Source organism: Sinohyriopsis cumingii, chromosome 10 (genome assembly GCF_028554795.1).
Source record: "Sinohyriopsis cumingii isolate HCF-2022 chromosome 10, ASM2855479v2, whole genome shotgun sequence".
NCBI classification, from domain to species: domain Eukaryota; kingdom Metazoa; phylum Mollusca; class Bivalvia; order Unionida; family Unionidae; genus Sinohyriopsis; species Sinohyriopsis cumingii.
The window spans coordinates 73625296-73641397 of NC_142970.1; the positions used below are offsets into that span (position 1 = coordinate 73625296).

Consider the following 16102-nt stretch of genomic DNA (forward strand, 5'->3'; position numbering starts at 1 on the left):
TAATTAAGCGCGTGGACACCACCAAGAGAAAATCCAACAGAAAACAACACGACGAAGCATGGCATGCTGCGAATACCTAATATCTTTGACAAGACAGACGAGACTTGATTTTACTGGATCACTCCTTGAATAGTAATCACATACTGAGAATCTGAGGAAAATATTGACAAATACAAAAAGCAAACAAAAAAGGTATCTTACGTTTCTGACGGGTACATTAGCCATTCTTGAAAGATGTACCGCACACTCTTTCATATAGCTTGTATCACTTGCCATTGACAGGCGTTCAAACAGTCCAATGAGAACACTGAGCGTTAAATTGGATCCAAATACCGCTGTAGGGTTTAGCTGTAGAAAGATAAAGGAGAAAAGGTATTGGCAACAATTGTATCCAATCTGTTCGAGATATGTTTTATGTTTTCCTCCCGATTTAGTGTTGTTACAGGTATCGTTATTTCACTATGTATGTATGTATGTATGTATGTATGTATGTATGTATGCATGCATGCATGCATGTCTGCACGCACGCACGAGCTTGCGTACGTACGTATATATATATATATATATATATATATATATATATATATATATATATATATATATATATATATATATATATATATATGTGTGTGTGTGTGTGTGTGTGTGTGTGTGTGTGTATGGTTTAACGACACGTCTACATAATAATGGGACAAGATCAAGACGAGGGTCTATACATTTATTTGCTGCCTCCTCACATTCATTTTCCAGACTTCGAACAAACAGATACTTGATATATTTTTAATAATAGGAAATTATTCTAGCTACTCACAATATAAATATTCAAAAGCATTATAAGTATTCAATGTCAGATATTATTATTTGCTAAAAATTGTTAGTTGACGCAAGATGATTTTTTTAATATATTGAAATAAAATCCTTATATCGAAATAAAATCAGCAAAAATATACGTATGATTCTTCTTTCTATATTGAAGTCTTGCTTTGAGATTAAAGCTAATTAAGGCAAACATCGTTGTAAATAATAGTACTACATCATTCGGCTAATATATGTTGTGTGTGCTACATGAAAAATCAGGATTTTACCTGCATCCAGCTGGAAACAAGCCTCGGTAGACAGAGATGTACTCGATTATAAATAAATGAATAAATGAATAAATAAATAAATAAATAAATAAATAAATAAAAAAATAAATAAATAAAACTTCGCAGTCTTTGACCCAGCGTCACGTAACTACTGAACTCTTTTCAGTTGGTTGCCAAATCAGAGCGAGAAAAAGATAGTGTTAGCTAAAATATAACAGCTAAGCAGACTCACGGACAGGAAGTACAGCTCCTTCATTCCATGCATATCAATCAACACATCGTAGTTGGCTAGGTTCAGATCCTTAAAGACACCTGTACGAAATACACCTTAAATCCTTAAATACACCTGTACAAAATACACCTTAAATCCGTAAATACACCTGTACGAAATACACCTTAAATCCCTTAAAAACACCTGTACGATGCATTAGCATTGTTGTCAAGTATATATAATACTATTTCTTCTCCCTGACAATAAATTACAGGTCTATCTTTCAAAGAATTTGAGCATTTATGAATGATCTTGTCAAATGAAGATCTATGTATTTTATGAAACGAAATTGTTAAAACGTTTGATTGATGACGAATTACTCATATATATTTTATACAATTAAAATATTTACGGGTGATCTTTGTGTGTATTTTGCAAAAAGAAATTGCATAAAGTATATTTATGAATAATCAATACTGGAACGAACAAATATCACCCGGTTTTAGTACAAATTCGTCCGAGATGATTAATCGCATGACATGTGTTAAGCTCCATTTCAACATCGCAATTCTTCATTTATAGAAAAGTAGTTACGGTCTACTTTATGAAGTGTAAGCTTTACATGGTGTGTCAGTAAATGCAAACCAAAATGCTGAATGCAGAAAAATCTCAGCACAGTAAGTGTTTTCATAATAACTTCAAATACTGTTTTCCGAACCTTCTAAAAAATATGGTATCTTTGTTCTTGCTGTAATATATGCAAGTATTGATTCCCTTTAAACGAATTGTTTATGAGAGTTATAATCATCACTTTAAATAAGGGAAGAAATCAAAATATAATTATTACAGATAAATTAAATTTATCTGATTTACAGCTGATATGCGATAATTTTAAAGTCTGAGGAAGTAAGTCGATGAAAATTAATAATTATACCTAATTTTTCAGTTATTGCTATTTCTTGAAAAGTACGACGGACGTAATAAAATAACAGATAACAGAGAATAACAGTACATTAACATTTCTTAAAAAGCACATAAAAATGATCAGAGCTTGAAGTTGTGTGTACTTACACTGAGCACGCGAATTACGCAAAGAAGAACTTAAACTAATAATAATAATAATAATAATAATAATAATAATAATAGTAATGATAATAATAATAGTAATAATAATTAAAATAATAATAATAATAATCATAATAATGATAATAATTATTTAATAAAAGTTGACATCGACGCCGTCAATCACAAAAGTTGTTTTTTGAAAATGACCAAAGCTGTTTTCACACACCTGTTCCTGTGTTGCCCATGATGAATCGGACTCTCTTGCCAGTACTGCTGTTTAAAATATTGGTCAGTTCTTGTTCTGTGGTGGGTTTGAACCACTGTGCATCACGAAGCACCAATCGCACAGATGTGGCATCTGAACACTCTCCTGTGCAGCTCTTTCCAGTACGTCTACACTGTTTTGATTTCAAGTCCTAAACATAATTCGAATGTATGTATATGAGTTAAACATAATTTGTTGTTGTTTATTATTATTATTATTATTATTATTATTATTATAGGCAGTTCAAGAAACGCAGCTGAAGTAATGGACAGGGCCTTCATACTCATTGGTTATATCTGCGTCCTTTCTATTTATAAATTGTGTTGCAAATGACATCTAAAAACATTCAAACGCGGTCATGGGAGAGAGTAATACATATTTTAGAAAATACGACTGACTACGTCATTGTGTTTACCAGTTATAAACTATTATTAGTATTCATTACTTGAACGTATTGATCTGGATTACGTTTCCTGTAGGCAAAATCATTCGTTTAACTCGGACTCCCCAGTCCTACGTCAAGAGCTCAACCCATAACATGTACTTTTAAACAAAACTAAAGCTTATACAATTCTGTCTAATCAGGACTGACAAGAAGGGGGGGGGGGGTAAACCGGGGATATATCCCCGGTTCCCGGGACCAGAAAGGCGGGGTGGGGGTGGGGTTAGTAAATTGCGGTCTGACGATCACAGGAAGTGTCAGGCAGTTGACAGAAATGTAATCTTGAGAGATGGGTTTTATGTCTGAGTCCTCAAACAATTCGACACAACAGATGAAATGATAAAGTCAGGTTTAGTTTTAACTAAAGAAAGCTTAGTTACAACAGACAGACTCTCAAATCATAGATATTACATCGAATCAATAGGATCTGGACAAAGAGCAAGACGATGGTGGTAACAAGGGAAACCACTATTGGTTAAAGTAAACATTAAAATATAAACACAGTAGGTATATACGTACAGACTGGCATCATATAAAATAATTCAAATTAGGTCATAAATGCACTACATAATTTTTGTGTACATGCAAACGCGGCACAATTCTATGAGAAACACATACACAATTATTGTCGTCAATTATATTTTAAAGTATAACTTCTAATTTAAATAGTGCTTTTGTGTAGTCGTTTATGCATATACGTTTCGTTTCATCATCATTTATTCCAGTCAGCAAGCGAATAAATAGGTGGTTACGAGTATACAAAAATATTGTTGAGAGTGTATTAAAATCCAACATAAATTCATTCGACTCTTCTGATATTAACTCTATACCGATAACGTATCATAAATATTAGTCTTCTGGTTCACTGAATTTAAACTTTCATTACACAGTTGGTCAACAAATTCCTTTTTAGTTCATTAGATCATTACAAATGGTGCAGTTTTCGTTTCTTTAGGTAGTGTGCATGTAAGACTGGAACAATTTGTGTCCTTAGAATCTGTGCACGTCTGCATGTAAGACTGGAACAATTTTTGTGTCCTTAGAATCTGTACACATTTTACTTACGTACCTCTATGTCTCCTATGTTATTTCTAGAGCAGGAAGATGATGTTACCATCGCTTTCATGGCATCCAAGATGGAACGGTATCCTGTAAAACATATACAGCACATACAAAGCTCTTCACCCGCTTAAAAAAAAAATATTTTTTCTTTTAATTTGAGACAAAATACATTTCATTGGGTAAAGTTCGGTCTCAATTATATATTGTTATGTATATTTGATTTAATTATATCTGATCTAACAAATATGTTTTTCAATTTAATTATTTATTTGTCAGTTTCAATTTTTATACTTTGCATTACATGCTATTGTAATGTGAATTTATTCACTTGAGATGATACTTTTTCCAGAAAATAGTTTGACCTTGACTGATCGTTTTAATAAACACCAGGTGTTGACCTAAATCCTGACGTTTATTCGAAATTAGTAACAACCACGTAAATAAGTTATATTTTTGTTTACAATGATTGATTGATGTTGAGATCATGACGGGACTACTGACTTAAGATGTAAAAAAAATTAATTTTAGTTCTTAGAGTAAAATGATTGGTTTTCATCAGGGCCACACTGGGTGTACGTGATCTTGAACAAGTAAATAATTTCGATGAGGTTCTGGAACATAATCACGTGACCCTCTTTTTGCGCTTTAGAAAACGATATAACCTTTGTTTTGGAAAGATATTCTGATTAGTTGGGTTTTCTCTTTACACTGGAAGGTGTATGTTGTGCTGTTTGGAGTTATTTCAGATTACTTGGATTCAAAAGGATTAATTCCTTTTCCTGTGGAAAAGTCGTGTGCTCATTTGAAATTCTTGAACAAGACAGATTTTATAAAAATTTATTCAGATCTCCAAAACTGGAGCAATATTTCTTGTTTCTACAAGGAACTGTTATCTTCAGCATTACAGATTATAGTATACATCATCGTCTTCCATCTTGGATTCTTCGTCGGGACTCGAACTTGAAATCATTAGAACACTATATTATTAGGATTACTAAAATTTTATTCGTGGATTATTCTTGTATTCTTTTGGGATTTGATTCTATAAACATGTAAGTTCATAGTTTTTCATTTTTACAGAATTTTTCCAGGGAAATAAATTACCATGTTTTTCAAAGCTTGTTGTTTTCACTATTTCTTGTGTTACTGTTTTTTCGAGCCTGAACACGTAACATAAGCATTTTTGTAATCAATGTGATTGATTCTGATCTGAAAACTTTGCGCACAGTCTCATGTGCTGTTGGTAAAAACGGTGCTTGCACTGGTTGTGCAATTATTCTCTCCCGCCCCTCTCTGTACTGAATAAATACAAAGATGTGTCTTTCTACAAGGTCTCTTCGAGAGTAGAGTTCCTCATATACTGGCTTGATGCACATTTCTTGGACTTTTACATTGGCACGTATGTGCTAGGGAAATGTTAGGCAAAGTTTAAAGAACACTCTATGCCAGAACAGAAAAGAAAAACAGTGTAGATGATCAGTGCTTGTAGGCATTTTAAGATTCTATAACGCAATGCAAGAAAATAAAAATCAAAACATAAGACGGTCAGTCAGATTTGTTGCTATTTTTCTTCTGAAAATCATTGAAATTTACATGAGTCCTCAGAGTGAAATACAATACAGTGCAGTTTAATAGGAGTTTTTAGGTAAGTATATGCCTGTAGTATCTGACTCACTGCCAGACTAGTCCAGTGGAAGTGATGTTGATAAACAAATGTACAATCGACAATTTAAAGAATGTCATTGAAGAATGAAGTATAGGTCACTTTGACCCACTTTATGACGAAAGTGTCATCTTCATCAATATGCAATCCTTCACCAAGTTTCACGATTCTAACCACACCATGATATATATTGTCTTTATTTGCAACATAAAAGATTGGTTTAGAAGCATAGTCGGAGTCAAAAAAGGGTGCCTTCGTTCACCCCCTCTCTTCAAAATCTACCTGGAAAGGATGGTGTCCGATGCATTGGATTACCATGAAGGCAGTGTCAGTGTTGGAGGAAAAACAATCACCAACCTGTGCTCCGCTGATGATATCGATGGCTTAACAGCAGATAAACACAAACTGGAAATCATAGTGAACCGTCACCTAATCATCACTTAGCGCTGAAAAGACCGAGCTAATGACAAACAACTCGACTGGCATCCCAAAGGAAATTAGAGTGAATAGACAGAAGCTGGGCACAGTGACAAGTTTCAAGTATCTTGATTCTATAACCCTTGATGAAGGTTCAAAACCTGAGGTTCTTTCAAGGATTGACTGCACTGGCTAGGATGAAGCCTGTTTAGAAGGACAGCAGCATTACGCTTGGGTTCAAGGTCATGTCCATAGTCCTGTGTGCATTTGAGGCATGGACCATGCTTCAAACGATGCTTTAGAAATGAGAAGTTATCTAAAGATCCTGAAAATCTCATACTTAGGCCACATCTCTAATGAGGAGGTCCGCATTAGAATCCAAGGTGCAATTGGACCATATGAAGTTCTCCTCACCACCATAAAGAATCGCAGACTAAGATGGTATAGTCGTCTCACGCTCCTCTGGCCTGTCAAAGACAAGCATACGAGGAGTAGTGAAAGGAAAGAGAAAACAAAGCAGACATAAGAAGAGACGGGAAGAAAACATCAAAGATTGGACAGACATGAACTTAGCAAAGTCACAAAGAGCAGTAGGGAACAGGGCAAAATGGAGCGAGGTTGTCGCAAAGTCATCAGTGGCGCCCCTACGACCAGCAGGTTAGTTAAAAACGAACAGAAACCATAAATGTAACCAGAGTCAGAGAAGCGCATCATGTAGGTCACATTTTTCAAATTTGTTTGATGAGCGCTTAGTGTTCATTAATATACATCCATTCATCAAGTGTCGTGATTCCAGGTATCCCAGTAATTATATAATGTGTAATAAACGCGCGATAAGCGCAAACCTTTAATCAGGAATATACAACTATTATAGTCCCCAGCTAATATACAGATCATATAAGACGTTATACTCTGAATCATTCTAGCAACACCCACATTTATCAATCCGTTGATGCATGGTACAAAGGAGTAAGGGCAGCAAGCAGGTTCATCTTTGCTTGCCATATGATTCTGTTTGTCATCTGAAAGTGCAGGGAACTCTAATTTTTAACAGCATCTGCTCCAGTGTTCTCCTTACGTTTATAATCAGCCAACGCAGCAACAGATATCTCCTTATGTTTATAATCAGCCAACGCAGCAACAGATATCTCCTTATGTTTATAATCAGCCAACGCAGCAACAGATATATATATATATATATATATATATATATATATATATATATATATATATATATATATATATATATATATATATATATATATATATATATATATATATATATATATATTACACAACAATCATGATATACAATTATACATTCTTCTGACCCTTTGACAATCTAATATTTGTTTTCTCCTTTTAATATATATTCAGTCATGTTGTAATCGATTAACGCTGTGGCAGATGATATTAAATTGTTGAAAATGTTTGCTGTTTTTTTTATTTCAATGCATGGTCATCAGTCAACAGTATTTTGCCTTCAGACAGGTTGTTTCCCATATGGAGAAAACATGAAATTTGTTTCCTGATTTAACTAGTTTAGGTACATGTTTCTTGTATTAGATGCCAGAAAAACTCCTAAGATGTTTCAATCTATAATTACTAGTTTGGTTAATTCTGCCAAATTATCATAGTATACGGTGACCTAAATCTTATCACAGAACAATGATCGTTAAATTAAAAGGTGTAATTATAAAACAGGTTTAATGGCTTGTATGTGAAATAATTTAATCCCAGTATTGTAAACCATTATTGTAATCAGTGCATTTCCTATACTAACTTATATGAGGCGTGTTAATCAATTTGGCTAATGTAAGCTAACAAACTTATTCTATTAAAATAAATTACAGGAACTGAGTAATGTTTTACAAATTTTTTTTTTTTTAAAAGGTGAAACCCATCACTGTATGATAAAACCTTTTTCCTTGCTAACTCAATATTTTCTTCAGCAAATGTATTTAGTCTTTTCTACAATAAAATGTAATTCACTGTTAAGTTCTCTCTTAAATCTTTTTTTTTATTGTTTCTGTTCTTCATTTTTTGCATATTAGACTTCAAACTTTAAAAATCATAACACATTATATATATATATATATATATATATATATATATATATATATATATATATATATATATATATATATATATACAGTTACACAATTATTATATGGTCTATTGGAAGGGAAGATACACCGTAAAAGCTAGTTTAAAAATTATACCTGTGCACCGGCAAATAATCCCATCAAAGGCGTTCTCCACGGCTTCTTGAGTCATTTTTATTGGGTAAATTTGATTCATCGAGAATCTGTAAAAGGGCAATAGTGCTTTAATTTGTCTCTTTCATTTTTTGCAAATGTGTTTGGAAGAAGACTGTGTTTAACTGACGTATAATGTATCCAACATTTGATCTTCGTGTCTATCAGTCTATGCTTCATAGCACTAGTATCGGCCATATTGTTGATTATAAGCATTCAAATATTTAAATTTCTCTCACTTAACATATAGTATTTGTTCTCTTCATTGAGTACAGTCTAATCAATAGGGCATTTAATTAAAAGCCTGTGTACATAAGCGACTGCCTCACTTTTGGATGTTGAGATCACTGACAAAGGTTCATAGAAAATCCTATTCCAACACAAAGCAATGCCATAAAATAGTAAGACATATTTAATGTGCGTTTATTAAGTCTTTGAAATAAAATATCAAGCTTACAGATTAAACTTTTTTACAAGTGTTTTAGAAAGCATGTACAAGACATAACCCTACCCACTTTTCGCGACCCTACTCTAACCAACACAAACACGTACACCCCACTACCCGCCCAATAACCACATCTTCTCGCCATGAAAAATAACGCTACATATATTAGTTTGAAAACAAAGTGATGCTTGAGAGGAGATATGTCCACTTTTGTATTACAAATGACCTAAATAGATTAAAGACACGAGTAAGTAACCTCTTCTAATAAGCAAGCGAATACAAAACCACTTTTTAATTGGCTGATATCCCAGTCGACATGGAAGCTATAATCCAGTGCAAAATGAATTGATATTTACGAATACACGTTCATGACTTGCACTACGTTAAGTTGTGGCGTGATAGTCAGGTTAATGGATACTTACGAATACATGTTCATGACTTGTCCTGGGCTACAGTAACCGCATTGGGTACCATCGTATTCTGCCAGCGCTTTTTGGATAGGATGAAGGCCTGTCTTCTGGCTACCGAGTCCTTCAATTGTCGTGATTTCCCAACCATCACAAATCAGTAGCGGGCACAAACACTTAAATCAACATAATTATCGATTTGATTATGTTACTAGAAATAATAACGAATATTTGAGCATGGCTTTGAAGTTAGATACGGAAAATGCATTGCAACTACATCTGTCGGAATACGTTGGACACCAATGAAAAGTGCTGTTTAAAGCATATTATATAGGAAACGAAAATTAACAAGATATCTTAATCTCGGGGTTCAGAGCAATGTTATTATTTACTTGTAATTCAGGTTGAACTGAATTAGCTTAACAATGTGTTTTAGGACATATATTGATTTAGACGTGTTGATTGTCCAAACACATTCAACAAGAACAAGCTACATTTTCAGGGAGTGTATGATTAGATTTTGTCCGACTAAAGACTCGTTAGAATGATAATTTACAAGCTTTCCGTCGCTTGGAAGGCATATCTAATACATGATTCTACCCCAAACTTTCTTTGCTCTATATACTACCACCATCCAGCCCACCCACCGGCCTCCCCCCGCCCCCAATATTACAAATGTTTCGCCAAATATTTAACGTTTAAGCAATTAGTTGGAGGCTTTCCAGTGGACTTACCTTAAAGGAATAATTTCTAATACAAATGACGTACCGAATTTATGGCGTAACTCTGTTCTGTTTGCGTTATTATTTCAAACAGCTTGGTTTGCACCACACAGATGCCACATCCACCTTCTCCACACATCAGCTTGGTCCCCATGGATATGTTTTGGTCCCGAAGAAAGTCAATAAGAGTGGCATCCGCGCCATACTCGTTCCCCACTGGAATTAAACCTGATACTTGAGTTTGTGTAAATTACGCTTTAAACATTTTGTTATAATGTAACTTGAAAAAATTGACGACCACATGTCAAATGGGTCTTTCATTACCAAATTTGTTATCCTCGTTAAATAAAGAATATTATTGTTGTTATTATTATTATTATTATTATCATTATTATTATTATTATTATTAAATCATAACCTAGGTTCAGATATTTAGCAATGAAAACTATACACCACTATGATCATTATAAACTGCATATATTTTTTCGTAAGTTATATGACTGTAGAAATTCAGAGTTCGGTACCAAAGATCAGACAGTAATCTTGTTTATTAAGAGGTTGATGCAATACAGTATAAATACTATCATCCATGTTCATTTGTTATATGTCTGGCTTGTATGTCCAAAGTTCTAGGGGAAAAATAATGGGGACGGATAGCTGTTAATTTGTGTCATTATAGATCAAAATCCTATGGAAAAGAGCTTGGTTGGAATATGGTACGAATTCTCGTTGCTAAAACCTCTACTTGAGAATTGGAATGTAGACCCGATATTCATAGCCATAAAATAACCGTCTTAGAAAAAACGCTTCCTCAGCATCTTCGTTGATTTCACATTACTCTTTGCTTCATTCGTTAGCACCATAGAAAAGGAGAACACGTTTTTTGTTATTTTTTAAAGTTCAAATGTTAAATTGCACAGACTCTGCATATCACCCATGGCCACGTGGTTAGTAAATAAATTTAGCTAATACATTTTGATCACGGATGGGTGAACTCGTTACAGCGTTAGATCAACAATGTCTACATGAAGATGACGAACAATAGTATTTCTTATCGACATGGATGATACTGCAAACCACAAATAAATTAAAAAAGAAAAACAAGTAAAAACTCTAGAAAATTTTAATATACACTGCAATGTACCTGTGTAAGGTTTGCCATTGATGGTCAAAGTTATCGTAGACTTGTAGGGAGGAACTGTACGGAACTTGAAGAAATGCCCGCAGTTTGAACAATGGCCGCCATACACGCCATCTTGCAGAGTGTGTGATGTTGGCAGGTGCCTACATAGATTCAGTTTAAGATGTACTGATATTACAGTGGTTTCACTAAAAGTAACAGGTGTCCTATTTGTGGATTTGCAAATGAAAACAATACGACATTTCAGCATCATATTTTGCGAGCAATAGATTGGATGAAAACAAATTTGCTCCCTGTTTATGGGATTGGAGAATGCCTCGTTATGTGCTAAGAATGCACTGAAACTCCTAGGATTAAAATATAAACGTACGTTGGATGTGCATAACACACACACACACACACACACACAGAGAGAGAGAGGTTACATGCTCAAAGACAAATCAGGAACGGTTTTGGTATATATTTATATAATAACTATATCCATGCATAAAATTAATCCATAAAATTAGTGTCAATTACCACCAACACAATTATTAAAACAAACACCGTCAAATCGAAATTGAATTCATTTATTAAATGGCAGCAACTGCCTGCGTGTCTTTTCCTTTGTCTCCTTGTGAGTACATGTGTACATGTTCCGTCGTTCCAAAATGACCAAGAAAAAACCTAAAATTTCCTGGCATAATCTAGGTTAAAGTTCCAAGTCTTTCGTTGTTGAAACGGGTCCGTTTCCTTCATCTTGTGATGAATACTTGATGTTTGAAACAAGAATGCGTCGTTTGGAAAAAGGCCAATAAGTGTGAGAGACTAACCCATTATGAGCCCATATTTCGTACCAGGTTTACATTTATTCGATATATTGGACGCATTATGACATTTGTTGAGGTTGCATGACAGTTTTAGTGACCCATAAGTCATACAACGAACATAGTACGTGCATCTTCCAGTTTAACTTGAATCTTTGACAATGACTACTTATAGGGTTACATCGGATAATGCTTGCAACCCGTTCACTTTATATAACTTGCTCTTAAACTTATTTAAAGATACCTAAGCAGTCCCTTTCATCGTATTATTAAAAGATATATAAGCAGTCCCTTTAATCATATCATTTAAAGATACATAAGTTGTCTCTTTAATTATGTTATTTAAAGATACTTAACAGTCCCTTCAATTATGTTATTTAAAGATACGTAAGCAGTCCCTTTATTTGCATTATTTAACGGTACGTAAGTAGTTCCTTCAATTATTTTATTTAACGATACGTTAGCAGTCTCTTCAATTATGGTATTAAAAGATACGTAAGCAGTCCCTTTGATCATAGTATTTAAAGATACCTATGCAATCCCTTCAATTATGTTATTTAAAGATACGTAAACAGACCCTTCAATTATGTTATTTAAAGATACGTAAGCAGTCCAATCAATTATGTTTTTAAAGATACGCAAGCAGTCCTTTTAATCATATTATTTAAAGATACGTAAGTAATCCCTTCAATTATGTTATTTAAATATACGTAAGCAGTCCCTTCAATTATGTTAATTAAAGATACGTAAGCAGTCCCTTTAATCATATCAAAAGGGGTAATAAGAGCAACCATTGATTTCACGCAAGATTTTGTTCCAGCAATAATGCTCCCGTGATGGAATGAATGAATGACTCTCTCTCTCTCTCTGTGGATGCGTGCATGTGTGTGCGTGTGTGTTTGAAAAGATAAGGGTTAAACCTACTGAAAATGACTAAATCCAGTCTACCTGGAATGCAAAGTGGGTTCATTAGAAGTGTACTACAATCACCCATACACTGTACGAGAAGGGTGGACAATTTATCTTCACTATCTACAACATTCAACTTTATGTCCTATATATGCAGTCAAGGCAAACTAATCATAGTGGATGTCAATGCATTAGGAGGTTGTGGCAACGTGAGACAATACATACGAAATGTGTGTGTGTGTGTGTGTGTGTGTGTGTGTGTGTGTGTAGGCGCACTTCAGCTCCACGTCATATACTTACTTTGTATCACAAACTGGACATCTAATAAAAACATCCATTTTGTCCTGCGACATTTCTCAACTGAGACATCTAGTGTTCATTGATATAAGATTTTGTGTATGAACCTGTATCGAACATGCAAGCAGGTATAATGGGCCAGGAGCTGAGTCATGTCACGTGATGAATCACTAGGTACATTTACATGTATTGTACTGTATCTGGTCAGAATCTAGATGTTTGTTATCGCTTCCAGTTTCATCAGGTCATTAAAGTGTCATTAAGACCGTTTACATTTTCTAACCTACCAAAACCCAAAGGTATCGATAAAACAACTACCTAATGAAACTGGATACGATTTTCACCAACCTAAGATGGGGGGTGGTGGTGGTGGTGGTGGGGGGGGGGGGCGTGCAAGCCACATTAGGGAAGGGGCAAGACCAAAACGTAAGGCATACAATTAAATATTGCACAATTTAACAAATGGAGGGGGCAGAAGTAATTACCCCCACGCACCTGCTTCAACCCCTTGGACCGCCCATGGGAGCAAATATAATATAGTAAGACAGTTAGTTACCAGTTGGGAGAAGGTTTTGTAAATAAACGTTTCGTCAGCGATGCTCATCAGTTTTAGTATCGCTTTTGTCACTAGTACCCACTACCACAACCGCCACAACGACCACCACCCCACCATCATCATCTTTATGGACATCTTCAACAACAGCTACCACTACTATATTTGCAGCTACTATTACAAGTACAACCACTGCTAAAGCCACTACTACTAATAATGCTGCTACAATACTACTTTTGTGAGTGCCACCTACTGTTAATACTTATAATTTTACTACCACTTTTGCTGCTGCTGTTACTATCCCTGTCTTGCTGACCATAAGAATCAACAGTTTTAAGAATCATCTATGATTTCGATCATGCATGAAATTATTAACAAGAAACTAATGTCAGATATTTTCTTATACTGCGCGTTATCATTGTCCTGCAACTATGTTTAACAATCAATCCAGTAATCTTGTAATTTGTAAAAGTACTGAAAGAAATGAAAATCTACTACACTCAAGACAACTAATTCACAAGAAAGGCTTTAAAAACAATTGATGACTAACCTCTGATATTTGACAGTGATGACACTGCGAATGGATACAGAGCACTGTGTAATACAACATCTTGGTAGAATTAACTTAAGTTGGCCATGTGGACTATACTAGCTGGTTGTGTGATTCTCTTCTGGCATTTAACAGAGAAATCAGTATACATGTCTCACTTTCACTTTCAAATACGAACCTTATGTTCTGAGTTTAACATACTTGGTGAACATGATTTTGATGGAATGAAAAGTAACAGAGATCTGAATCAATTTAACAAGACCTGTAATATTTTATAGATTCCACAAAATCATGACTGGTGTACATCAGGAGAACAAGCAAATACTGGCATGAGAATTGGAACAGTTTTGACCCGATAATCTGATAAAGTAACGTAGAGAGCAAAGAATGCCAATTAAGGTGGAGAACGAAATCATGAACGTCGGACATAATTAACAGTAAATGATATTATTGCAGGAGAAGATAAAGAAGGCGAAACAGGCTGGACTTATTTCTTTCTACTAGATAACGACATATTAAAGGAAGAGGAAACATTTGGTCTGGATCAAAGTATTATTCATTATGTAATCTATATTCAATGTGCTTACATTTAATACAAAATATATAATACACAGTCAGGGGCGTCCGAAAAATTATTTCGGGGATGGGTGGAGATGAGCGAAAATAAAGTGGTCAGCTAATACGTTTTACGGATGTAGGCCAAAACATGTTTAAGGGTGGCTCCTGCCCCCTTGCCCGTATGCGCTGGCACCCATGTACATATTCTGTCTTTCCAGTTGAATAAACTTTAAAAATAAACGTTAGTTGAAAAGTTTATTTCAATCGAATAGGGTTATGAATCAGATGAACAAATCAATATAAGATTTCAGTAGTGCGTTTCAAATTCAGAAGTTAGGCTAGGATATATTCTTGTTTGTGATGGCATATTTGTGTTGCCATCATCTAGGATTGAATTGGTTAAAGTTTTTAACGCTGTATCTAAATTTATTTGAAAGTCGTAAACAGTCCCTTTAATCTATCAAATGGGGTGATGAGAGCACGTGATGATTTAAGTTGTTATCTCTCTGATCTAGAACATTCAACTTCGTGTCCTATTTCTTCAGTCAAAGCAAGCTAAGCTGAGCGCAAGACGATAACTGAAGAGGACGAGGCAAGATGAGACAACATGCACAGAAAATGTGTGTGTGTGTGTGTGTGTGTGTGTGTGTTTGCAGTCGGTTAAACTCCACATGATATGCTTACTATGAATCACCAACTGGACATCTAATAAAATAATCCATTTTGTCCTGATACATTTCTCAACTGATAAAATCTAGTGTCTTTTTTTGGTATATGGTCTTGTCTATGGACCCATATCGAACGTGCAGGTCATTAACTCTGGCATGTCATGCTATATATCACCAGGTACATTTATTTATTACCCTGGCTGTATTTTATTGTATCTAGTCTGAAACTGAGGTTTTGTTAATGATTCTATTTTCGTCACGTCATTACTCGCATCTGCATTAAAGTGTATAGATTTTTACATAACCACTAAACTTGATAGATTTTTAAATTTACCTTAGACCATCATTATCGATAGAAACAACTGCCTTATGCATCCTGATTACGAGAAGGCATGACTGACAGCATTATTTTTTCCGAGGTGGTGAGGGTGCAAGGCATAAAGGGGGGGGGATCATAGCAAAATTATAAAGGATATATTCATATACTGCACACTTTAAGAGAAACAACCTTGCCCATTGTCTCTTGCCCCTTGCCCCTTGTCCCTAGAGTGAAACAGTTTGTAGCCTGTTGGGAAACC

The 16102-nt window shown here is 34.7% G+C and overlaps 1 protein-coding gene across 1 annotated transcript in view; it reads right to left on the reverse strand.

The window, feature by feature from the left end:
- Positions 1-13356, reverse strand: part of LOC149790385 (uncharacterized) — a 165279-nt gene extending 151923 nt beyond the window's left edge. Inside the window, exons 1-9 of the mRNA XM_089972436.1 lie at positions 13199-13356; positions 11187-11326; positions 10089-10258; positions 9336-9496; positions 8433-8518; positions 4138-4217; positions 2588-2777; positions 1318-1397; positions 202-348 (exon numbers count right to left, since the gene is read on the reverse strand). Coding sequence (XP_089828562.1) covers positions 202-348; positions 1318-1397; positions 2588-2777; positions 4138-4217; positions 8433-8518; positions 9336-9496; positions 10089-10258; positions 11187-11326; positions 13199-13251 — 1107 coding nt within the window. The 5' untranslated portion in view covers positions 13252-13356. The remainder of the gene's footprint in view (positions 1-201; positions 349-1317; positions 1398-2587; positions 2778-4137; positions 4218-8432; positions 8519-9335; positions 9497-10088; positions 10259-11186; positions 11327-13198) is intronic.
- Positions 13357-16102: the final 2746 nt, after the last annotated feature.